The 26,745-nt window shown below is 46.3% G+C and overlaps 1 protein-coding gene across 12 annotated transcripts in view; it reads right to left on the bottom strand.

Moving 5' to 3' along the window:
- PRDM16 (PR/SET domain 16) overlaps positions 1 to 26,745 on the bottom strand; it is a 363,626-nt gene that overhangs the window by 152,307 nt on the left and 184,574 nt on the right. For 11 of the 12 annotated variants that reach the window (XM_072027014.1, XM_072027012.1, XM_072027018.1 and 8 more), the window contains one exon: positions 22,743 to 23,092. The exons of the other annotated variant lie outside the window; for it this stretch is intronic. In XM_072027014.1, coding sequence (XP_071883115.1) covers positions 22,743 to 23,092 — 350 coding nt within the window. The remainder of the gene's footprint in view (positions 1 to 22,742; positions 23,093 to 26,745) is intronic. 12 annotated transcript variants of the gene reach the window in all.

Below are 26,745 nucleotides of genomic sequence, written 5' to 3'. Positions count from 1 at the left end.
TTGGTGAGGAAACACCAAACGCTGGGAAGGGTTTGGTGGGGACAGCGCCTGGATGTTGGACTCCATTCAAAAGCAAACGCAGACCCGGGACGTTTTGATCTATTTGTTCCTGGAGATCGCTCTGCTTTTAAGAAATGGCACGCGAAGGGCAGGGGCAGTCAGTAAAGGCTTCCTCAAATAAAATAAAGTTTGAGAAAGTGGGATTGAGAAAGAGCCTCCTATAACCTAGGAAAACCTGCTGAAACCCAGAAATGAGAAGGAAATGCCCTTTTGCTGAAATACAATACGTTAGTTTAATATTTCTCCCTAATTCTTAAGGCATGTAATGTCTTCCTGCAAGCCGCTCTCAGGCAGGAGTACATTAGCTCTCCCCACAATGCCAGCACATAAAGAGTTACTGTTCTTTCCCCCCAAACCACCCCCACCCCCCCATAAAGCATTTGACAGCCATGCCTAATAATTCTTTCTGGTGTGGTTTTTCTTTTTCTTGATGTCTTTATGTGAATATGAAGCCAGAGTGAAAGGCTTTGGGTGACCCCCGTGAGAGAGAAAAAGTATGAACTACAGAGAAAGCGAGTGAGATATAGGCTCCCTGCGGAGACATAGGCATCTTCTCTGGCAGCTCACCACTTGGCTTCAGAGGGCCTTTGTGAAGGAAAAAGGACTCTTCTTCACTCAGCCTGCGACAATAGGTGTTTTGTCAGAGAGGGACAGGATAAAAAGCAGGGGGTGGGAGGCGAGATCATCATCGGCAAGGGGCTAGCCTTTGGGGCCTGCAGATGTTGGAAGGAGGATGATTTATTGCTCCAGTGTCCTCGGTGGCATTTGGCTACCTTCCCAGAGCCCGGCCGCGGTGGCGGGGCGGGAGGAGGGAGCGCGGCACCGCCGGCCCCATCCCCTCCTCGGGCAGGGCGCCGGGGCCGGGGGCCGGGCAGGGAGCCCCCATGGGGACGGGGCCATGGGGCAGGGCAGGCCTGGCGGAGCCGTGTTCCCCCAAGCCCTGCCGGCCACAGGCACGGCCTGCTAAAGCCTCGGCCACAGAAAGGCCTGGCAAAAAAAAAAAAAAAGAGGTGCGAGGGTTACTTACAAATTACTGGCACCGCGAATCGAATAGCGTGACGGCTTCGTGCTCAGAATAACCGGCCCCGGCTAAGCCATCTTCATCCAAAACCTAAAACTGAGAAGCCCGGGGGTGGTTTTTGTGCACAGGACAAAAAACTTCCTTCCTCCAGCTCCTGTTACCAGCTGGGATAACACAGGCTATTTGTGCACGGCCCTCTCCTTGCCGGGCGATGAGGATGGAGGCAGCGGGGCCGAGGCGCGAGCCCCACTGCAGGACACGGGCAGCCTGGGGCTGGTGGGCAGGGAGGGAGGGATCGGGTGCCTGGGGCTCGGTCAGAGGCTGTGGAAAGGCTCGGGAGGAAATCAGCAGAGAGGAGGAACCCGAAGTTTGGATCCCGCTCCGTGCCCAAAGGAAAATCTCCGAGCCTTTTGAAGTTTGCCCACTGTTCCGTACATCCAGCATATTGAAAAGTATCCCCGATCGCCGAGCCAGGAACTGCTGGAGAATTTCCAAGAAAAAGGAATCACAGCCTAACAAGAAATACACACCAGGACAGTACATTGCCAGGAGTTTGATTTAGGACTTTTGCTCCAGCTCCTTTCCTCTTTTAATATACAGTTTTCCACCACACTTTCTATATAAATACTGTATCCTATGGCTGACAGCCTCTTTTAGGAGATTTATCCGTTGGTGGATTTACTAAAAATGTTTTCTGTTGAAACAAGGGCATATGCTTCACCTCAGCAAAAGGCACATCCAGAGACAGGATTAAAACACAAAAGCAGTAAATCCCAGACAAGATAGATGCAAAGAAATAGTCTTTGAGTCGTTTTGTACAGAAATAGCTAGGTAGGAAAGCCGGAAGACCAAATACAAAAGTGGAAAGCGACTGAAAAGGATGCTGAAGAAAAAACATGCAACATTCCCTAGATAAATTCCACAACAACAACGCTTTACAAAACCCCACTGCTGAAAAGCCTGCCATTAGTTTCAATGGCCAAGCCCCAATAGCACCTACTAGGAGGGAAAATCTCAAAACGCATTATTGAGTTCCAGACACACTTTTCTGCATGTACTCAAAACTGTTATATCCATTTACAGAAGGAAGTGAAGCATTCAAAGTATAAGTGACATGTCCAAGGTCACACAAAGAGTCAACGGCAGAGTCAACAGAAGAGTAACTAGATCTTTGCTTAAAATCCCTTGGCTTTGACTGCTAGACAATGGCTCCCCCTCCCACGTAATCAACCAGTTATGGAAAGGCATAAATGCATATTTGCAGGACGAAATATGTTCACTTGAGAATAAAAATGTTTGGATGATTATCTATAGATTATGTGACATTATCCAGACCTCTCTGGTTTGGAAGTTGGATAGAAATTTGATGAATTACAAGCAAGACACAAACATTATAAGAGAAGCTTTGCTCTGACTATTTCTCTTGGTCTCTGCAAAAAAAGTAAGAATTGCAGAAATATACCAACAAATACAATATCCACATCTCTGAGCTCTCCAAAACCTCCCAAGTTATTATTCTTATTCCTGATATTAGTTTGTTTATCACCATTGGCATTTCATATCCTTCTACTCATCTTGCCACAACTGCGGTTTTACAAAGCAAGCCAGCGACCACAAAGTTTGAGCAAAAAAGTCGATCCAAAAGGCAAAAGAAATGATCTTCTGGCCTTTCACAGGCTGTCAGGTCACAAATGCCTCACATTTTCTGACAAAATTATCACTACGACACTATGAGTAAGCCCTACAGAGTTTGCACATCTTAGGAGGAGCTGGAACTAAACCAGTCGGAGCTGCCTTTGTGCTCGTTTCCATTTTCTGGGACTGTTTTGCCAGCGTCCACACGTGTACGCGGATTCTCCTTCCTTGGGAGCAGCAAACCCCGTGTGCTGCGCGGTGCCGAGCGCTCCGGCTGCTGACGGACGTCATGGTACTGGAAGTGGAATATCTGTCAAACGCTGCTGTAAGGGAACGCGCTGCTAAAAGCTGGCTTTGTGCATTTTTTTATATTTTTTTTCTTTTAGGAAGCAGTGTTTGGACGACAGACGTGGATAATACTGCATCTTTAATGCCTCGCAACAAATCGCCACATCAGCACTAAATACCTCCACTTAATTTTTCATTTGGATACGATGAAACATTTTTTCCCATGGAAGGAAAAGTCTGGTCTTTGTGATCGTGGCACTGCCAGCCCAAGTTACAGTAAAGGTTAATCACAAACAAGAGACAAGTAAAGTAGACAAAGAGCATCATACACTTCACTTTTCAATGGATGTTTTCATAAATGTATGAATAATTTAAATTATCATTGCCGAGTATTTATTCGAGTGTTTCAGGGGAAAAAAATGCCTCCTCTTTTTTTTTTTTCCCCTCCTTGATTCTTTTCATTTCTGTCTCATCTCTTTTATGTGCTGCATCGGCTGTTTTCTTGCCATCTGAATCAGTTTTTTGGAACAATGGGATGTATGAGGGCTGAGGGGGCAGTTGAAGAATACAGCCCTTGTTGTACACTCTGTGACTTGACATTGATTAATGAGGGTGCGGACATGGGCAGAATTTGATAGAGAGAGAAGGGGAAATTGGAGGACCTGAGGGCACCAGAAGGAGGAGGGCAAGGAGATGACAGAGCGCGCCACAGCGATGCCAGTGACTGCGCAGCATATGGGAACAGCGAGCGGCGGAAATCGCCCTGCACAGGGCCAGCTGCCCGAAATGCAGCCGTGATCGCCACCCAGGCTCCTGACAGCACGAGGAATACCCAGGAGCACCTCCGAGAGCGTCACAGCACTCTCGTGGTTTCTCCTGCAGGTCAAGGCTTGCTGTGTCAATACGGCTCGTCCCTTCCCACGAACGCTTGCCCCCAAAAAAGCTTGCAGAAAAAGCTTTATTGTTTCCTCCACTCTTGCACACATACCTCAGCCTCCACCCTGTTGGTTTACTTTCAAAACCTACGAACCCTGGGGTTTGTAACCTCTTCGTCAGGAGTCTGCAACGCGTCTGTCTGTCCTTAGAAAGGAGGCACAGACCAAGCTCCGGGGTGGTAGGGGAGGGCTGGGCTGGTCCCGCTTGGAGAGATGAGAGATTGCCAAGCTTTATACTAATCCCTGTGATGCTCGTTTGGTTCCTCTGAAGGGGCTCACCAAACGAGGTGATCACCAACACTTCAGCCACCACGTGAGAAGCTGCTGGTACAGGAGGGAAAAGCAGCACAGTTCGTATGGCACCAAAGACACGCGGGACCCACAGTACCTTGGGATTACTGCTATTAAATACACCGAGAGCAACGCCTGGCAAGTCAGAAATCTTTATAGAAACCACTTTTGATGAACCCTGGAAACAAAGCTGTAGTTTCAATAATTTCAGTCAATATGAGAGGGGTGGGGTCTCCCCAAAGCAGCAGCAGCCCAGCTCTCAGAGCCAAATTCAAGTTGTTTTGCTGTTCTCCACCATCCCAGATAAATTCAGTACCTGCCAGACTAGTGACTGTGAGCTAATCCAGCTCAGCCCCTCATTCAGGGCTGTTCTCTCTTGCTCAAATCACGAGATGTTCACTGAGGGAGATGCTGTCCCCACACCCTACATGAGTGCTCTCGCCCCCAGCCTGGCAGCCACACGAAGCTTTGCATCAAGGACAGCACCAAAGGCTTTGCTGCTGTGTCCGTACAGGCACACGGAGCTTCACAGACACGTGAGGAGTGTGAGGAGTGTCCTCCCTCTCCCTCACCGCCGTGACCACCACCAGCCGGCCACCAGCTTAACGCCTCTCCCCGAGAATAACCCAAAAACGCGGCAGGCAGACATCAGCCGCCCTCTGGCTGCTGCATGCACGCGACCTGCCTGGGCAGCGGGGTTTGTGCAAGGCCACAAGCAGCCTCCTGCCGCCGAACAGCCTGGCTGAACGCAACGCCCCAGCCCTGTCCTCCAGCGTCCCCCTCCTGTCCCCGCCGCAGACAAGCAGCGCGGTGATCACCTGCAATGGCAGCCACAGAGGGTGACCTGAGCCCTAGAGCTACTGCTGGAACAAATGAGAGAGCTTAACTAGAGCAAGACTGGCATAAAAAGGAAAGAGAAAGAAAGAGAGGAACAAAGATTCCGTCCAATTTGCTCTTTTCGGCATTGTAAAAACTGGCCTGTTTCCCAGTATATCACTCTGCCATTGAATAAGGTCAATTGCAGAGCAGTTCTTCAGTCATCCTGATGGGTTTTCATGAGAAAGTGAATGGAGTGCAAATTAGCCAAAGTCGTCACAAGCTTTTTTACTGTCACTCTAAGCCTGACAGTCCAAAGGAAAATGAGGATTAATAAATCTAACGAACTTTCTCTATTATCCAAGCCAGGTTAGGAAACTATTTATTGTCTCTCTTTTTCTATGTTTCATCCATTTTGCCTACTGTGGTGAAGCATTTCAAGAAGAAAGAAACAACAGACGCACGCACACACACGCTTGCACGCACACACAGAGCTTAACCTCTCCAAATCTGCTAGACAGAGCCACAGACAGACCAGAAAATAAAGGCACCGGCATCATGCGAGCAAATCAAGATTTTAAGATAAAAAAAAATCCACCTTGCACATTATGGGCAGTTTTATATGAATCCTTACAACTGCTGATTTCCATCAACTATGACGTGTTCAATGTACAAAACATGCATTTGGGGGGAGAAAGAATAATGAGAGCTGGCAAGTTTCAAAAGCTGTTTTTTAAAGGGGAAAAAAATATTTCAACTTAAGGGGAAACAATTTTAATGATTGTATACACTTGTTGAGATTTTATTGTCCTTTCAAACTTGCTGACTTTACATCAGTAGAATAAGGCATTTCAGTAGCTACTGGTTTAGAATGTGAATCTTTACTAATTTATTAAAATCTTTTTCATTTGGATGAATTTGGAAAACTAGAGTAACTAAGAGAAAATTGCCTGAAACATTCTCAGGAGCAGGGCTGCCAAACCTCTCACAGAGGCGATGGAAACGAACTCTAGGAACCATTTAGCATTTTTTTGTGTTTGGGGGGGATATGTTATATTTACAAGTGTATGCATATATATATGTATATATATATGAATGTATGTATGTAAGTCTAGCATAATGCAAATCCATCCAACTTCACCACAGAACACGAATCATTATCCCATGTATGTGCTGCAATTTTAGTTTTCATTTGAGAATTTCAAAGTCCTTAAAGACTTTCACAAATCAGCACTCATGCTGCCTGAAAATAAATGCATATTTTTTCAGAATGTATGTTTTAAGCACCAATTAAAGCATTTCATGTCTGTGGTAAAATGGGTGGGGAAAAGGAGCTTGGCCCCTTGCAGATGTCCATGGAATAACTGCCTGGGAGGAGACCAGACCAAACTTCAAGTCACCTGGCTCCTACTGTAATCTTTCCAAAAAGTGATCAAACTCCTAATTTCCGCTCATAAGGACTCTATTAACAGTAGAAGCAAGGAGAGTGCACTGTAAATGCAAGTTTGGGACCAGGGTCTTAATAAAAACATGCATAGTATTACAAACAGGGACAAAGACAAGGGAATGCTGAACCACAGCCCAGCAGAATGCTGAACATCAGCACCAGCTACAGCCTAAAATGATGCCATTTTTCATTTATCTCCTGGTAAACACGAAAACCCTGACTTCAAGCCTTGCTTCTTGCCTTTAGGTTGGTACTGACAGTAAGTGCATTTCTCTCCTGTCCTAACTGGTAATTTTGAGTAATAATAGGAAAAGTTAAAGAAGAAAGCACAAGTTTTCATTCTGGAAGTTACTCAAAAAAACCCTTTGATTTGCTTTATTTTCTTCCATCCTACTTTGAGATGATCAGAATTGTAGACAGAAAGGAATCGTTAACTACAAAGTTTGACACATTCATTGCTGCAGTAGGCACAAACCAGTTTAAAGCCAAGCCAAAGAGTTTGTTTTAACACTTTGCTTTCACCTTTCACATGAGGACACTTATCAGAGTAAATGCCCCCTGAGGAAGCTCACGCTACGGTCTGACTAACCGGAGAGAAATTGTTTAGCATTCAAAGCAATCTGGGGTTTGTTGAGATTTCTCCTCTCCTACTTTTACAGTCACTTGTCATTCCATTTAATAAGAGAGAAAACTTTCCTGACCATCTAAATTATGCCATTCAAGATATTAAGGAAAACACACATACCCTGAAGTAAAGGTAAAATTATGCTGTAATCATCAAATCAGCCTTCTCTTCTTTATCCCATCTGTATATTCTCCTTGTAAATGCTCAAGTATTGGCTGGAAAGCTACACGAGCAGCACAGTCCTACCTGCTTGCCACTTAAATTGCTGGTATTTTAATCTCATCAAAGAATCTGAGTTTTTCTTCCTGCTGTTTTGACTTTGCTGTCTCTTAGTCTTGTCACATTCACTAGTTTTGAATAAGTGCAGAACTTGCATTTACAGAATTTGCAATCTGCAAGATTGTTTAAGTGATTTATCAAATACTTTGATTGAACACTTATTGCCATTCCAGTTCTGAATCTCATTTAAATTGACTGGGCTTGACATAAGCCTTTAGAGTGAACGCAGAAATGAGTCCAGGCTGCGTCAGGTAGAGCAGGGGGGGAAACAAGTCCCACCTCCAGCCACAGCTCCTCGGGAGCTGCACGCTGACAGAACAAGGCGCATATTCCCCGTTAAGCATTTTAGCTCTGATAAAACCAGAATAGCAACAATCAGGCGGTTTGGTTTATTCAGGATCCAGCAGAATGTCTCCGCAGGTAGGTCTGTAACACACGAACATCGAGCATCACCCAGGCTGCTGAAGAGACGCTTGGCATCACCTGCCCACGACTTGGGTATGCTCTGCACAGCCACAAAGACCACTTCAACAGAAATTAGCATCACTCTGCACTCACAGACTACATACAGATCAGGGTGCTGTATCACAGTGAGCTCCAAGAAAGCTTCAAGTATCTACAAAGTTGAAAAATGGGGAATTTTTGTCATCAGATGGACATTGTCTGGAGGATACCAGGCAAATGGAGGGTGAGTTGGAATACCTACACAGAAACCTGATGGCACAACAGCAGTAGGGATGCAGCAAAGCTCTTCCCATCAAATTAGAAAGCAACGTACCACAGATAAACATCATTAAAAAGATGTATTGTTCAACAAGAAAAGGAAAAACACACCTGTAGCCACAAACTTCCCTCATGTTTACCTCCATGATCCTGCCCCTATAAATACATTCTGGTATGTTGTTTGTTTCTACCCCTGCTCTGAAGATGTGATTCAATAGATGAGGGAACTGAAGCAGGGGAACCCCACAGATCGTGTACCTGCTAACCACACGTGGGTCAGGAGAGGCCTGGCCCAGCTCTGGCAAGCACAAGGTTCTCACTGCAGCCTGCTGGGAGAGGCCCTCGGCTTTGAAATGTTTCCATCCCGTTTATTTGAAAGAGCCAGCATCTGTTGATCTGCAAGGTCGCTGCAAATCCGCTTCTTCCTTCAGGATTGTGGTGCAGAAAATGGATGCTGCGCCGGGCGCTGGCTGTGCGTGGCCGTGAGCGCAGCGGCGCTGGCAGCCGACTGCTCGCGTCTGGCAGCTCCCATTCATCACAGCCTCTGCTGGCTGTGGTGAGGCCACGAGGTAACCTCCACTGATTTATATCAATAAATAGCACGGAGGCTTTTGGACTTGCCACTTCCTAATAACAAATCAATGTTTATTGCCTTTGTTTCTGATTTTGCTTCGTTTCAGGAGATTTTATGGAGTTACCGGTCCCTTTGCACGTACAGTGCCTTAAAATGGACCAAGTGCCACTTGAAATTAACTAATAATGCAATAAATTTATGTAATTAGTAGAGCTGAGCGCCCCTCTCCCACCGATTCTCGATGCCCCCAGCATGTGTAGAGCACCCTGGACCTCGCAGTGCTGGCTCCCAAACCAGAGCTGCCGACCACCAGTCCCTCGTGCTGCACCAGCAGCTAGCCCAGCTGGCTTCGCCTACCTTGTGCTGATCGTGAGACATCAAAATTAAAGGCAGCCTACACAGCCTTTCCATGGTGAACTACCAAGACTGGAAAACCACAGATCCTGCAGGTAACACCAGAAGTTCATTAAACCCAACTAAACATCCACTGAGCAACGACAGCGCTGACTTCAGATGTCCATTCCGCTTTGCTGGTCTCAGCGACACACACCAGAAGGATGTGGCACGAAGCTGCGTGTGCTGCAGAAGCACAATGTCTGACAAAGAAAATGCTTTGGTAAGGTACTCGCAGACATAAATGTGACTCCACCAGAGAAACAAGGGATTTGTTCTTTGTTTTCATTTCTAGCTTGACTGAAGTGAAAGCTGGCGTTGCAAGACTCATTCAAGACTCTCCCTCCTTTAAATAAATAAATAAAGCAGGCCAGCTACAATACCAGTTTACATTTTCTTTCTCCTACCCGTTTTCCTTCTCTCCTCCCAGGAAAACAGAGAGAGTGGCTCTCCAAGGGTTTCGTAATTTAAGGTAGAACAAACACATTCCTCCAAGCGTGGTTGCTCTGACTGCAGCATCACCTTCCACGGCACAGCCATTTAGAAACAAAACTCAGAAATAACTAAAAGTACGCAAATGCCATAATTTCTTCAAAAGTAATGAGTAGAGATAGGCCACAGCCAGAGTGGCTTGCAAGGGCCCAGGGTTCAGAAGTGATCAGATACAGAGTTTTCATCGTTAACAACAGGAGAGTAAAGACTGAGTAAGTGAAGAGAATTTGTTTCAGTTCTTAAGAGATTAAAGTTACATGCTTCTGCAGTATAATGCTTGCGATTCTGTCTTATTAAATCTGTTGTCTTTCAGGCTCATGGCATTTTCAATGCTTCCTCCAAACTCATGTGGGATAATGCACTTCCAAAAAGTAGGCTCTAGGTATGCACATTCTTAAAATCAACCACTCAACCCGCATCCAAATAAAAGTGAGCTTTCCTACCCATTTTCCCCTAGAAAGGAAGCTCAGAGCCCTTTTATGCATTGTGAATGGCCCACCTAATTTAGACTGAATTATACCCTAACCTTCATTTCCCCTTTACTTCTTTGCTCCATTCAGCGGTTTCTGACTTCAGCTAATTCACTAACAATCCCAGCTGGTCCTTCCCAGCTCCCACTTCTTTAGCACATTGTCCAAGGAAACTATGTGCTCCCATCTACACTGGTATTCCACTCTCCAATTAACCTACTGCTGAGAGGCTTTACCCCTTTCCACCGTCCATTCCTCTGCACGTACATTTTTTTTTTTAACCTTTTACTTCTTGAATTAAAGTTTATAAGATCCCTTCCAGGTGAGAAGGCGTTAAATTTATTTGCTAAATGTGGTGCTGGTTACGCAGGAAGACATAACACGCGATCAGGAGATAGCTGTGAAAACATAATCTGGTTCATCTAGAATGCATTTCAAAGCCAAGTATTAAGGCGCAGATGTTTAAGATACAAGTAAACAAATAACAAAGGAATTTCAACACTTGCTGGATGACAGGCATATGCTTGTTCTTCCTGCTGAAACCATGCAGAGTAACTGAGGTCAGCCAGAGGTATGGCTGGTATTTGATACACGCAGCCCTGCAGTAGCACTGCTGAGGACACGGGGATGGATTTTCTCTTCTCACATTCAGACACAACCCGGCACTTTCCTATCGTAGAGTTCCAGCCCTGGAGATGAGATCAAATGCCTGTGCCCATGTACCCATGTGCTCTTTACTCCCAAGGTTTGACCATGGCTGCAGGAGGTAACTGCCAAGCACATCTGTATTTTGGGGCTATTTTACTGATTCCTTCAGCACTGTTTTCCCTAATTAGGGACACAGATAATTCGCGTCATCAGACACCTGATTATCACTCACCTAGTTGTGCAAGGAGAATAAATCAGGCCAGAAATGATTCTCCTGCCTTGGGATACAAGCCAGGACTTCGGCATGGTGAAGCCCCCTACCCACAACGTAATTAGGTGCAGAAAATTCCCAACTGCTGGCAAACCCCACCTGGATTCGCACTGGAGACTCGCTCGCTGTTAGGGGAGTGCCCTGCGCACAGCCTGTGCTGGGTCTGATAAAAAAAAACGCTCTCCTTTTTATTTAAACTGCTGCAGTTCCAAAAAAACACTTTTCTAATAGATTGAGACCACGCTTTAAAAGCCCCAAACTTGAATGTATGTTTCCCGAAAGCCATTTAACATTTCGTTTTCGTATGCAATGCCAAGTGCCTTCTTTCGAGGTAAATGGCACAGATCTCGCTGTTGACAAGATCCCAGATGAAACAAAGATAGTGGAGATGTAATTGATGGCTGTTAAACACCCACCTCCCCCGGTTCCTTCTCTCTCGCACATTTGCTTAGAACCAAGTGAGCGTAATAGCAGCACGGCGCTCAAAGTGGTTTTCAGAATCAGGCGGTGAGAAAGTCAATATGGAGCAGCGTGTCCATTTGTTTTGATTTATCTCACTAACTTCAATTGACAGTTAATTCATCAGAGTAGGAAAATGCCAGTCTAGTGAAAACACAACTCGTGAAGGAGAGAGAACAGAGTGGAAAACGTAGTGTGTGGATAATACAGGTAATAAATTAAAAGATACAGTATCAGTATTTTATCAGCCACATTCTGAATTCACTATATTCCTCCTCCTGCCAGTTACAGCTTGGAGTGAGCAGTGAATTTACGCATGCATTTACTGATACGTATCACAGGCACAAGCCCTTTGCAAAATGAATCAATTCTGAAAAAGAGGAAAAGACTCCCAACTCACCCGTAATATCAACCCCACCATGTTTTTATAGGTTTAAATCTCAATAAATAAGATCTCTTGCAGAAACAACAGTTTAGGAGGTGCAAGCTCCACATCAACATTGGAAAGTAAATAGAAGTGAGCGAGTAACTTCGGAAGCACCATAAATTGGCACCGTTATAGCCAAAGGCCCGGGGTCACAGAACAGGATGACAGGAGATTTCCTCTTTCCTCCCCTCGCTCCAGCTTCCACCTCTCCAGGTGCAGGGAGCGGAGGGGAAGACTTGCATCTTCCTAAGGACACGGCACCGGCAGAGGCCTTGGAGGGGCAGCATCCCCCTTACCCGGGAGCTCTGTGTTTTAGTCCTTTGACCCTGCAACTCTTCCCTTTATGCCATTTGTTGCTACCCAGAATCATTTAATTTCTCCCCCTTTTTTTTTCTTTTTGGTTGTTTGTGCAGTTTGCACACTTATTAAAGCCGAAGCACAGCTGCAGTGGACTGCAAGAAATTAAGCTGCTCCCTGTCCATTTCCCAGGGAACTGGACAAGAGCCAAAAGCAGCCTGCCCTGCTCAAAGTATCTGCATTTTGCCTCAACAAGTCTCCAGAAAGGCAGCTTTTTATCTCTCTTTCACACTGCTGAAACTCATTTTCTGATATGATATAAGCACTTACGAATAGCAAAAGACACTTCTGAGAGGGGAAGTGCCTGTAAATCAGTGTTTAGAGGCGTGCTGTAGTTGGTATTTAAGAGGCGAGATGCATGCACCTTTTCTTTGAACGCACGTAAATACAGAACAGGGCGCAAGCTTTGTGACGGTGAAGTACTTTTGCATTATTAACCTCTTTCAATACAAGATTAAACACAACCACTGCTGAGTGCAAAACAGATTGCATCAACTCGAAAACTACGACGTCCCTGGTACTAGCTAAAGGGCTGCAAAAGCACCGATACATTATGGATTAGCAACACAGAGGATATAAAGAAATCACGGCCTGAACTTTCACCCAAATATCTAAATTAAATCAGAAGTCTTCCAAAGGTTTATAAAAGTCTAGATTTTTGTTGTTATAATCACAAGCCTCTGCATTTCAAGGGCTTTTTTTGCTCAGAAAGGGAGATGTCAGTGAGTGCGGTGGGATTTACTGGTACGTGTGGACACAGGAAGGTCCAAATCCTCGTAGCCAAAGTTCCCGGCTTGTCCAGTGCCTAGGCTGGACTCCTCATAACCTTAAAACAATTTCACAGCATTGGTCCTTTATCTGAAGCTGAAGCCAGTTTCTAAACATCTTGTGGTTGCTGTTTGCAAGCGCTTGTCACAAGATGTTTCTTCAGAGTATTTCTGCCCTGCTGCTCACTTGACTGCCCCACAGTCCCCCTCCAACCCCCTCCACCTGCGATTCCATCCTCTGCCTCTTCCTTCTTTTCCACCCATAGGCCAGATACACCAAACAGTCCAAATAACATTCCAAAAGCCCCAAATCTCCACACATTATGTTTTTGCACAGGACACCTCTGCTGCCTGGCTGTGACAGCCAGCCCTGCTGCACGGGGCCAGGTCCTAACCACCACCACCACCGCCAACACCGACGGCTATGTCACTGGAGCTGTGTTTAATTCTTCCCTTGCTAAAGCTTTCAGCTCAACTCAATTAAAGTAATTCACCACAATGCTCCAAGTTTTACAGACGAGGATTTTTCCCTCCTCTCAACCGAGCGACCTGTGCGTTAACAATAACATTGGAGTTGTTTATCAGCTCCTTGTTTCGTTAAATAAAAGACGAAGAAAGCTAAAAGGTGTAAGCGCTAAAAAAAATCTGATGCCTTATGGCGTTAGGGGTGGAACCATCCAACCCCACTGCAGCAAGCAGCTGCCGGTGTTGTGCAGCAGGATATTCACCCACACCGTGGTCGACAACTCCCCCCTCCTTCAGGAGACAAATATTTACTCCCCTCCTCACAGCAAGTCCCGTGGACTACGGCTGTTGTCGGCTACAAGTGGATCTTTTATTTCACACAGGGCTCTTCTACGCTTGCCAAGTTCACCTTTAAAAGAAAAAAATAAAGACTTCTTGCAGCAGTAAAATCGTGCTCACAGGAACACTTTTGCTGGTCTGCTGCACGGGAAGACTTTCAGTACACACAGAGATGTAACCCGGTTTTTGATACTCGCTTTAAATTGATCAACTTGATTTCAGCTACTGCTCAGCCGTGATGGGGGCTGTGGTGTGCTCCCCGGGGACAGAGCTCCTCGTCGCATCTAGCCTCCGGTGGCTGCTCAGACCAGCCCCAGGGTAGGAAGTTTATCCAGGTCCCCACATCGCTCTTCTTTTCCAAACATTTGGCTTTCGGGATTTCTCCCCCGCCCCTTCCCTTCCCCTTGCTCCAAGTTTAAGGCAGTTCACCACTTACGGTCATTTACAGCTTACATCTCAGCAAATCCAGAAGGTGTCTGATGAAAAAGAGGGACTAGCCAAGCATCTTAATCCCCCTGTTCATTCATGCTCTCTGTAATGTTCTTTCAGGCCTCTGCTGAGAGACTAGGCTGAAATGAAGGCTGATAAATTAGTCTGGAGGGAAACAAGGCAGATTCTGCTTGTAAAAGGTCATTCCAACTTTGTTCTGGGTGAGGGTTTATCTTGACTGCAGCTGCGACAGACAATGGCCGGGGCCTAAACGGCAGAAATCCTAGCTCTGCTCATGAAATTACTGTGCTGATAAGGTAGAATGGACTTCAGTGAGATCTAAATGGGAAAAGGGAGGTGGGGGACAAGGGTGAAATGTAGGTATTTTTGAACATGATTGAACAGGGATGGCACAATAAGATGTACAATTAAAGCAATGACTTGCCCAGGCATTATCTGAAAGCGAAGAAACATACTGCTCGCTAATCAGATCAAAAGGAAGAAAATACCCACTCCTGTGCCGAATGAGCCGCCGCAGCACAAACACAGCCACAAGCGGGCTGGGAACCGCAGCCTCTGCACCAGGAAGGGCACGGAATGCATTAAACAAAGGCATTTCTCCTAGATCAGGGCTTCTGAACCACTGCACCCGTTATGATACGTTACTCTGCTCCCAGGAGCTACAGGAGAGTCACCTCACTAGCAGCGAGCTGCCAGGAGCAGCCCAAATGAGCCCCGCCGAGGTGCGTGCGTGAGCAGGACACCTGGGCGAGCGTTCCCTGCACCGAGCAGCACTTTCATTTTTTTCAGCACATTTTGTGCGTTTCTGAGGCGGAGAGAGTAGGTGATGGCAAGTTCCGACGAACCACTCTCTGGCCTGTGCTTCCCCGTGTGTACACAAATCGGCTTTCCTTGTGAGAGAGATGCCTCTCCTTTATTTACACATCCCACTTGAATGTGCATGTCTCTGATCAATGCAAACACATTAAATGGCCGCAGCACACTGCTACCAGTCTGGAACCCGATTAAGCTAACCAGCTCCCACTTCGGCCTGTGCCCCAAATGATCTCGTTATCTGTTTGCTTTCAGAGGGGACAGCGAGAACCAGGAAATGAAGAGCGATGCAAGAATGGCTGCAGGTGGATGTTCCACAAGGACGCTTCGCAGAGCAGCTGGCCTCGGCCACGAGCTGAGAAACCAGCACACGATCAGTAGGAAGCTTCCCAAAGCCACCCCTCTGCCCAGAAACGCTCCTTCCACTCCGGCTGCCCAACTCCCCACCGCGTCCGACCAGCGGCCATCCTCCCGCAGACGTACGGCTTCGTTAATGCTGCTGAATGGGACTGGAAACCAGCTTCACGCCTTCCTTGGATAAACTGCCCGTGTTTTTCAAAGCTGTAAGCTCTCAGTACGAGGGCTGTCTCGTTTTGTAGAGGTCCCACTACTGCGCTCTGATGGGATAAACAAGAAGTGGAAGGGATGAATAATTAACGGCCATGCTACCAGGTGAGGAACAATGCCCCAGCTATATTTTCTCCTACTGCTGCAGAAAAAGGACTAGACCCAACTTCCCATTTTCATCTCCACATACAACGACATAAATCCTTTGCATTTCTGGAGCCAAATAAGAAGCAATTTAAGTGCCAAAGTGTGAGAAATCCCACAAAGTAGGAGTTGCTATATTTAGTGGTTCAGATCTGCGGTGCTGCTCCGTATTTGCTATGGGAAGAGAAGGACAGTGCCAAATTATGCAGGGAACGTGATTTCCCCTTTCTATGAAAGCAATTAACATTTTCCTCTGGAAAATCTGCTGTTCTTACTCCACTTCTTGCATCGTACGGATTGAGGCAAAGAAATTTAGCTTAAACCTTCAGACTCCACAATTCCCCAGGACCTCAGAGGAGGTTCGCTGAAAGCTTTGCTCATGTCACAAACCTCTGGAGTCTGAACCCAGCTCTGGGTGCTTAAGCCTTGACTCGAAGGTGCCTGACGACTTCCTCACCACAGAGGTTACTGGAACTCAGGGACTAGGGATGAGCTGCACAGGAAGCGGACTGCTGGAATCTAACAGGGGGAACACCCGAAACACCCGAAATGTTCAGCAGTAAGAGTCCCTCCGTGCACAGAGGGGGTCAGTACAAGCGGTGCGTGGGTCGCCTGCCTGTGAGTGCAGCGGCACGGACACGAGCTCAGCAGCGAGCCTGGGCTCCCAGCCCACGAGCCGTGGGGGTCCCCGATGCCCAGCAGTGTGCCAGCGTTGCCCACGAGCGCACAGCACCAGCGCAGTTTCCTCCGACGGCCACGCAGAAGCAGCCAGGAACTGCAGAGCGAGACCCAGTACACTCCTCCACGTCCCACGCATCTTTATGGTTTCACTCTAACTCACTGCTTATTCCCTCTACAAAAGCTCACTGTGTCCCAGTGCCGGCCAGGCATTGCTGGGAGAGGACAAAAAGGTGGGATTTCTATGAAGGTTAGCGTCCCAGAGGAAGAAATGAGCATCCTGTATTCTGCAAGTCTTCTGACAACGAAAAGAGCTGTTTCTCAAATCCTGTGGTCTCCACTGAGTTATTTATGGGATTTTCTCTTTCCTTTCTTCTTTTCCCTTTCATTCTTTTTTTTTTCTTTAAGCGTGGATGATAAAATACTGTTTCAGAAGCTGGTATTCATGGATGTCTCTCGAAGACTAAAACAAAATATTTATTTCCTTTTTTTGCTTGTGAATCAGAATGTTCTATTTAAAGAAAGTGCCCTCTGCCGGATTGCTCATGAGTTATTACCCCTTATGGAAATAAAGGAGAAATATCAGGAGGTATTCTTAGTCATTCCCTCTCCCTGTCTCTTCTTGCTTTTTTCTTAATTCCTTATATACCCATGTTTTAGAGAAGTGCCTAAGATAGAGCAGGATATCTTGGCATTCTTGGACCGAAAAAAGACTTACTCCTTTAACCCCGACACTGAAGCATTTGGTGAAACATCAAAAAAATGGTACAAATTTCAGTCCTTTCACTTGGGTATCATTAAATGCTTTTTTCACTTTTATCCACCACTAAAATCGAAGGACACCCCACCCCCAGCAGATTTAACTGCAGGGAAGGGGTTTTGCCTTTGATATAACAAACACCCCCCCAGCCCCCTGGGGCTTGTTGTTGCTGCGTGCCCGCTGGCGTGGGGTCAGTGCCAGCCGTAGGAAGCAGCCTAACAATCAACAGGACCTGGAAGCCGACTCTTCCCCTTCCTCGTGCTGGTCACTCAACACCAGAACAAAGGCCAGACGGGGGGAGAAAATTAAAGTGCCAATGTTCTCACCACGCTTCTTCTCTGGGAAGGGGGCAGGGTGCAGGGCACGTGAAGTTGAGCAATTTTACTGGCCCCAAACTGCACGATATTTAGAATATAGAGTGCAGAAAGTTCTTTTTCCTCCGTGAGATTCATTTCTAACCCCCTAGTGCCATGTTTCAGGCTAAAGCAAAAGTTTATCTGCAGTGTTTGAATGCATTTGTATTAAATTCTAACTACAGAGTAATGATGACGACTGGACAGCAGTCAGCAGCTCTCAGCCCCAGAGTGCTCTCACGCTCTGTTCCCCAGGTGAACCCAGAGATTCTTGCTTTGCCAGAATTATTTTAGCCAAACAGAACTTGCAGAAACTGTGAAGCAACCTTTGACGGGACATGCTTTGCACACAGGTACCGTGCTCCACCCGGGAATGGCCACACACCGCTCTGCAAGATTTCCAACACTGCTCGCTCCCTGCAAGAGCTTGAGCTGCGGGTTGAGAGCAGCAGTTCCTAACCCCTTCCCTCGGCGATAGAGGCTGCTGTCCTAACGTTATTCTCAAGCCAAAGGGAAAGGCAGAGGCCAGAGAAAATGAATGAATCAGAAGAGACATGAAGAAAAACTACAGGGAAATGTCATCACATCCTTTCAGTCTGAAAGTTAAAAAACATTAGCAAGGGATGAGTACAAAGAGGTTTTGAAATTTCTTTGCTCATCTAAAGGACTCATCTTCCTCTTTTAGCATCTTTTCTCTCAAAACAGGACAGACAAGGACGTGCTTTTTTAACTAGCTGTATCAGCTTTTAAAGTGAAACAAGGGAATTTGGACTGTGAGCTCTTCTAAGTGGGAAGCACGACAAAACCATCACATTTAGAAGAATGCTTAGAGTCTCCTTCCTATTTAATGACACTCACAGAAATGCAATATAATTCTCTCAGCAACCAATGCCAGTCCCGTGAAGTTAAATTTCCTTGGCATTTATGATCATTTGTACAAGCAAACAAAAATAAAGCAGAGCTCCACAGCAAATTGAAGTATTGTACTTGGTGAGAACAGGAAGGTGGAACAACTGTGCAGCACTGACACTACGAAGCATGCCCAAAACCAGCAGGGTTTTCCACTGGCCCAGATGTGGAGCCAAGAATGCCTGCTGCATCCTTAGCTGCCGGCTCTTATTTTTTCCACAGTTACCTGTCCTTCATGGGACAGTTTCTATCTTCACCCTATAGTACGAAATGAAAGCACTGATTTTTCAGATGTAGGAAAAGAAACCTACCTTGTTATTAGGAGAGCCAGAACTTTAGAGTTACAGAAGTCTCTTTTGTTTCAGCAAGTACTCCCTCTTAAACCACAGATCAAAACAAAGGAACTAATAATTGTATTTTATTAATGGCAGTTACCCTGTGAAGCAAACTGAGCTAAAAGCATGTCTGATTGCTTCCAAATTCCCTAGAATTCAGCTGCTATATTTTCCTCCAGGATGTGATTCCCACTCTTCCCTCAATTAGCCAAATAAACAGTGCTATGATAAATAACATTATTTACTCAACAAAGTGACCAAAATCATTATGCTGCTTTTTTTTTTTTTTTTTTTTTTTAAGGTCCCAGAGGCAATAAAGTGAAAACACGCTGTGATTTATTCGGGGTACTCTGAATGGTATGTTCTGTGTCAGCAGGCAAGGAAGTAATAGGATCAGGAGAGCAGAGCAGAAATGCAATCACGTCACACTAAATAATCACAAGGCTTTTAGTTTGGGTGGTGTCTTTTAAGGGGGAAAAAAAAAAAAAAAGTAGATAAACACGACCAGCACGGCACTGGCAGGGAGCGAGGGGCACAGCGTCCCATACAAGCACTCACTGAATCATCTCTGGGAGGGGGCGGGGGGCGGAAGACCGACACATCTCAGTGCTTTTTATGAAATGCGAATGAATCACGCCGTGCCATGCCATGTTAAAACAGTCCCTGAATAATAGGTGGGGCTTAATTTCAAGAATACTTTGAAAAACAGATTCCCACAAAGCAAATGTTGGAGGAAAACTGTAGAAAAAAACAAGATAGCAAAGGCTTGGAGCAGATACAGTGGGCCATGTATTTACCCAGCCTTAACCCAGTCACTCCTGTCTGGCTAAAGGAAAAAAATATCTATAATTTCAAAAAATCACATCTTTTTTTCAAGGTAAGGCACAACATTCTGTATTCCCTATGATATTTTAAGGATATTAGGGGAAATAATGAGTAAGCAGAAAGTTTCAACAAACGGCATTCTCATTTTGCCTACCGAACCTCGATGTTTTACATCAGGCCAGGTCTGGATCAAAGGGTTCAGGTGAAGAGAGAGCTGGCCTCTACCCCCAAACAGCAGCCCATGTTTCCTGAGGACTTGGAAGAAATGCAGTTCACTGTTTTGTTTCATTTTCCTTTGCACGAATCCGGTCCCAATGAACTCAAACAGAGAAAGATATTTCTGCAGAGTTCATGGATCGGATAGAGCAGAGATCCATTCTGAAGTCGAAGCCCTTAATAGCAGAATTCCTAGATGTCCAACATTTATTTTTTAATTGAAGACATCAGACAAAATAAATCTTAACTGCAAGTACAAACTGAAGCCTAAACTATAAGTATAAACTATAGGAAATGAAATGAGGGCCATCAATGAGAAGCAGTTTGGGTGTAAGAAACAATTATCTTTCCTGAAATAAACAATGTGACTATAACTAGTAAAATGGGCAATTCAGGAGTTATGTCAATAAGCCAGCCATCAGAAGTTATGAGTAAGTTCAAGTCATTGTCAAGTCAAACCCACAAATTACAGAGATGTACTGTCAAAAAATAATGTCAGACTGCATCAGGGACATTCCTCTTGGCATACAACAAAAGCAGATTTGTTAGATTCATCACTATTGTATGAAACAAAAGGCAAAATTTGTAAGAAACTGGGCAAAAGCCTAGCGAATATGTTACAGAATGAGGACAAGTTCCTCCATTTTTCTTTTCTCCTCTTGCTGCCAACTGCCTGCCTACTCGTCCTGACCGAGGACGGAAACACATTCAAGGCACATCACGGAAAGCTGCTTAGAGCATCTCTTAAAGGCTGTTCCAAACAGCCTTGTGCTCAAAGGAAGCAGCTCAGAAACCACTACAGAGGCAGAGGCAGTATTTATGATGGGTTCCTGCCCAGCACCAAGGCATTTGTGAGTTCTTCCCAGGTGAAATGCTGAAGGCTCTGAGCAGGAGTCTCCAAACCGCCCTTAGGCACACCAGGAAGGGAAAAGCTCCAAGAGGCAACTGCAAGCACGAGCAAGGTCAAAAGAAATAGTGTCAGGGTGGGTGTAAGACAGCGTTTCAGGACATTGGATGGAGGACAAATACTCCTTCCTTTCAGGTATGAAACGTTCCTGCCGCACCGGAGAACAAAAGCGTGCCGCAGCAATGAGATGCCGCGGAGAGGGGAAGTTTGCCCAGGTACACCGCAAAACCAAACGGTATCGCAAAGTCAACGCCGACTGCAGGGAATGGCTATGGCTTGTATCAGGCATTCAGTGCGTAACGGAGATAGGAAACGTTTCTTAAAAACCTGAAAGTAAATACCAACTTGCACCAGAAGTACAAAAGACAAGGACAAAGTTACGCCAAGGTCACAGGGAACAAAGCTTTGCGTTACTCGAGTCTTGCCTGATTTCTAGCAGCCACGGAGGTTGGCTGTTTGCTCAAAGGAAAGCTTTGTTAATATTAAAACAAAAATCACCTCTAAATACGATGTTCAGAAAAAGAAAGCTCCCCCATTTGTGCAGGAGCAATTCCCATGCTGCAGCCTACAGCCGGTACTGCCCCATTCCTGCAGGAACCGGCCGAGCTCTCCCTCGGCAGCAGCTCACTGCGACCAGCACTCAGGGAAGCCTCGAGGTGCCCCGTGCCTACAGGCTCCCTGAAATAACCTGGCAGTAACCAGAATGAGTTCTGCAGCAGAATGACTTTTGTTTTTATGGCAAGCGTATTCTGCTTCCTCAGGCACTCCGGGCACGTTTCACAAGTAAACAAAAACATCTGGACCTACTTCCCTGGGCTTCGCAAAACCTCACCGTTCACCGATTCCTGAGGCTTCACACCCAGGAGTGCAAATGTAATCAGACAATTCACAATGTTAATGCTCACGTTTGGCCTCCTGGGCCATATTTCTAAGAAAACAAGGCTGCTGTGAGTGCTGTGAGGCTTGCACACTGGGGTCCTACAGCCTCGTCCCTTCGTTCCCTCCCACCTCTGTGCTCCAGCACCGACCACTGCACGCCAGTAGCAGCTGATGGACCTGACACCTCGCCGTGCTTCACACGGCAGGAAAGGGAGGCAAAACAGGGCCACAGATTTTGAGGGACGTAGCCAGCTTATCAAAGAGCATGCGAGTGAGCCTGGCGAACCTCTCTAAGCCAGCCAACGGGTGAGCAGGCGTCCTGTAGTGCCGGGTGGACGCGAGGGTGACAGCAGAGAAGTGGTTACCTGTTAGATATCGTGCCATGGATGGGTGCACTGGGATAGGGCTGCAGACACAAACCATAAATCTTTGGCTACTCTTCACTGTCCCCAGAACCTACCTTAGTTGATGTTAATTCTTACAGGTATGGATATTTGCAAATCAAGAATACATGGGAGTAAAGGAGACTAACACGATTTCTGGGACAACCCCAGAAAAGCAGGGAGAAGGATGTAGGAATTCTGGGATAGTGCTGGGTTTCCTGCTGAAGACTTTTCTTTTTTCTTTAATTCTTAGGGGAAAATGACTTTTGCATTCCTTTATCTTTGCTGCAGAACAGGAGCTCAAGAACATCTAGGGTGTTAATGGGTACATGTTATTTTTCTAGGACCAGTTAATAATGCCTGCACAGCTAACATGGACTGGAAGTCAAAGGTAACACACCCAACCACACAACATGACGCGACTAATCATATTTCTTCCACTGCGACAAGTTCCGAACACAATTTGAAAATGACAAGCACTTTATGAAGTGACCCAACATCATTTAAAACCAACCTTCTTAAATGGCGCTAGAGCAATATTTGTAGCCCCAGAAGCTATATTAAAGGATTTCTGCTGCTTTTTGAATATTGCACGGAACGTGGGATACAAAATAACCTGGGGAAATACAGCATTAGCAAAGTCACTACTTCTGTCCCCAGGCCAGCCAGGACTCGGTCTAGCTTTACGAACAGTTTGCAGAGAAGACAAATGAATGTGAGTACCACATTCTGCACGCTTACCTCCCATCCAAAGTTTGTTTCCTTTAACGTGCTCCTTTGTACTGTCATATAAGGTCCAAATCTTTCCCCAACTTCAATCTTCTTTTTGGCCCAAATCCCTAGCCCTGCCCCTGGGATCGAAGATTCTCTGAGTTCAAAATCTGGTGGGATTGGAATGTCATCAGGAATGTAGACGGGAGCTTCATAAGGTGAGCCCTCCTTGGGAGTGAAGTCCTCGCTGGTGGGAAAGGGTGATGGAGGTCCGACAGGGATGGGGGACATAATACTGTCCTCTGTTTCCTCCTCTGCACTTTCGCCAGCAAGGAGATCAGGGTCGGTCTCGTACATATTATTTACAATCTCGCTGTCACCTAAAAGGGGAAACAGCAGAACAAAACACACTGAAATACTCACGTGAACATCAGTTAATCTCTTCTGGGGACAAAGTTTCGTTAAGTCTAGTTCACACACTTTAGGGATAGGAGCAGCGGTGGAGAAAAGGCAATCCTCACCTACAGAGCTCAGGTGGAACTGGGGTAGGAACACCCACACTGCCTGCACAACGCTTAGAGCTACGGCAGGATGGACGGGAAGCGAGTTGGAGGCTATCACGTTACACTGGGTCAGGGGTACTGCACTGGTTGTCTTTCAGTAAAGACAACCTAAAGAGGGAAGAAGCACAGCAGAAGTACACTCCGGGTTTGCTGCAACCATTTATTGTTTAACTGGTTCAGCACATTTTGTAGAGGAAAGAAAAGGAGTAATTCAGATCAAGTTTGGCTTAGGATTCTACAGTCACAAAGCGTAAGCCGTCTGAAGACCTGTCATCTCTTATGGAGCAGAAGCAAAAAGTGTTTGGACGCTTGGGAAGGGCAGATGCTCACTTTTCAGCTTTCTGGGCACAGCTGCTCACTTCTGAGCAGCTCCCAGACAAAACCACCCCCAGGAGTATCGCAGGTGCCTGCAGCACTCCACACACAGGGCAGCCCCTCGTACATCAAGCACCTGGGAGGCGCAGCGAGTGCATGACAATGCACAAGGGATCTCATGCACAGGTTATCTCAGACCTCGAGGCAGCTAGACCCCTGCACACAGAGCTGACAGCCCCAAATTCTCTGCTCAGCCTGCCAGGAGCTGCCTGCCCAGTGCTCGGGCTGTCGGGGCTCAGAGGCTGCTGTGCCCGACCAACGTTAAGTGTTTAAAAGAAGCCCATACACCTAAAAACACAGGCCTAAGGTGCTAATTTCATGCTGTTCAGAACATTGGGCTTAAAATATTTCTTTGTGTGGTCTTCCCACTGAAGCATCAGCAGAACTGCAGTGTTTTTTTCCCATGCTTCGAGTTCTTCAGATGTACAGGTGGTAGGAAAAAAATACGTAAACACATTTGAACAGGACGTCTACAGAATAAAGGCAAAATTGTCAGTAGGAGGGGTTAACACCACTAGCCAGCGCCGATACCCACATCCTGTTAGAGATGCCACGTCAGCCCTTTGATGCCTGGCATCTTCAGGGTGCCTGCAGCACCCTGCAGCTCCGTGCCTATGAAACGAATGGGAATCAAACTGAAATAGGAAAGTAGGAAGGAACTGCATAGGTGCATTCGCGTGCATGTGTGTTTTTGGGGGAAAATGGCCAAACCCAAAAACCCCGAGCATAAATAGCCTTAACCCTGCAAGGCTTTTTCAAGCTTCATTTTGCCAGACCAATTAGGAAATGAGCACAATGTTAGCAAGCACAAATTATTACACTTCAGAGAATTACAAGTCAATTACATTACTAAACCCCTAACAACATGCATCCATCTTCTGCTTTGATATTGGCTTGTACAAGCTAAAAATATTCCTCAAACATCCCTTCCTCTTCCATCACTTTCCAAAAACAAGTAAATAATTGGAGACAGGTTTACCAGAAGGCACTGAAGGGCAACCGAAGAAGAAAGCTTTGTGAGCAGGGAACTGGACTGGGGCGAGATGTTTTCAGGAAGATACTCTAAGGCAGAAAATGTCAGGTTGCCGGATCCACTGTGCTTCACTCAGGGATTTCACAGCGGAGTTGTCCTGCCGCCCACCTTACGGAGCAGCCCAGGGCCAAGCCCCCAAGGCTGCCTCGCCGTAAGGACACGCGGGGCGTCCTCGAGCTGCTCCCTGCTGCGCAGCCGGGATTCCCCGAGGCCCCCAGAGCTGCCCTCCTCCTCCTCGCAGACACTTGGCCACACTCGCACATCGGCAGCCGGGCCAGGACGGCCGTCACTCTGCGTTGACGCTTCCCTCCCTGCCACCAGGCCAGCAAACGCGGAGAATCAGAGCTGAGCAGATGTCGGAGCTTGGATCCCAAGAACACATTTCATTTCCCTATTTTCATTACCAAATACTCCAAAAATTTCAAAATTAATTGTCTCCTTAGTTCGTTTACCTTCCTGACCATACAAAATTTTGAAGTTTATGTCTTTTGATTACCAAATGAGTAAGTTTTGTTTTGTTTTAAACAGAATTCCACAAAGAAAGAAAACTTTGGGTTTTGACCAACTTTCCCTTGGACTCGCATATGGTGAAATTCCCACAGTCAAACCACATTCTGTTGCATTTCTGCTCGGCATACACTTATGAAATGCAATTATTATTATTGTGAGGCTATGCTGAAAGCTCCCATTGAGCCTGATTAGCCAGCCCTGCTCAGAAGAGAGCTCCTTCTGCAAAGAATTTACCAACAGATGGAAGGGGAAACGCTTTGCTGCAGTCTTACAGACAGGACACAGCCACAGAGAGAACACACAGGTTGCTAACAGGAGCTAGAAAATGAGCCCCAGGCCTTAGCTTATCGTGTCTGAATCCTTCTCCTCCTCCCAATAAAGGCTAAACAAAGAGAAGCCGACAGCCCCCCAGACTTCCAGCATAGCTCCTGTCTGAATAAAGTGCCCTTCACCAGAACTTCCAGCCTCGCAAACCCCTATGGTAACAATGATGGGAGGAGATTGTGGGTTTGGGGTGGTTTTTTTTGGTTTTGTTTTGTTTTTCAGTAAAGTGACAAACCCAGAGCACCCATTTGTAAGAGCACAGCCCCGGTTTGCAATGCAACTGGTTCTCTCCTCGCTTGCTGGAAGGCCAAGAACTTGAGTTGTTTTTGAGACTCCAAAAATACGCTACACAACAGCATGCTATTTCCTTTTCTAATATTCTGTTTATTTATTTATTCAAGGTCTGATGTTACAGGTTTATAATTGTAGTGACCATTCTCAAACATTTTTGGGGCAGCCAAAACCAAAACCAAATCAGAGGCAAAACGAAAAAAATATCCAAGCTGCCTCCTTACAACAGAAAAAGCCTAACACCCTGCTCTGCAGCTCCTCGAAGCAACCCAGCACCTCCATCCCGACACGAACCCCTGAGCCAGGCGGGGCGGCTGCACCAGGGAGACCCCAGGCTCAAGGCGAACACACCAAGAGATTCACCAACAGATATGGCACTGACAGATTTTGAGGACAGAAAAGAGGATTTGGGCTAATTCCACCTGACCTGCATAACTCAGACCAGAGGGCTCCCCTGAATTATTTCCATCTTCAAGATCAGAAGGTGACACGTAGCTCATCTCTGAGGCTGCACAAACCACCCTGTTCCAGCGTTTCCCAGCCTCACGTTGGCCCAACAGCAATTCCTGCTGGGGATAAAGAAGGGCCGGACGCCTTCCCCCAGCCGCACAAAGCAGCGGTTCGGCAGCAAGTGCTAATGGGGGAATTGTAAGGCCCTTTGTCTCCTCTCTCCCTGGCAAGCCGTCTGCCTCCTTTTTCCCTTCTGCATTCAACGCCTCCCCCTTTTCAATTTTTGAGGATGTCACCTCTTAACCTCTTGAATAAGCTACATAGGATAGAATATCTTTCACTGAACTGTGTGTTTGCGACCCTTTTAAGGCTCCTGACTGAACCATCTGTGGGTTTTCAACAACTTTTTTGAACTACCTGTGGCAGAACCAGCCATAGGACCCTGGGATCATCCACAGGAGTGCTAAACCCGGAGATAAGGGACCCA

The sequence above is a fragment of the Anas platyrhynchos genome, chromosome 22 (genome assembly GCF_047663525.1).
Source record: "Anas platyrhynchos isolate ZD024472 breed Pekin duck chromosome 22, IASCAAS_PekinDuck_T2T, whole genome shotgun sequence".
Classification (NCBI taxonomy): Eukaryota; Metazoa; Chordata; class Aves; order Anseriformes; family Anatidae; genus Anas; species Anas platyrhynchos.
This window is presented reverse-complemented; position numbering and strand designations above follow the sequence as displayed.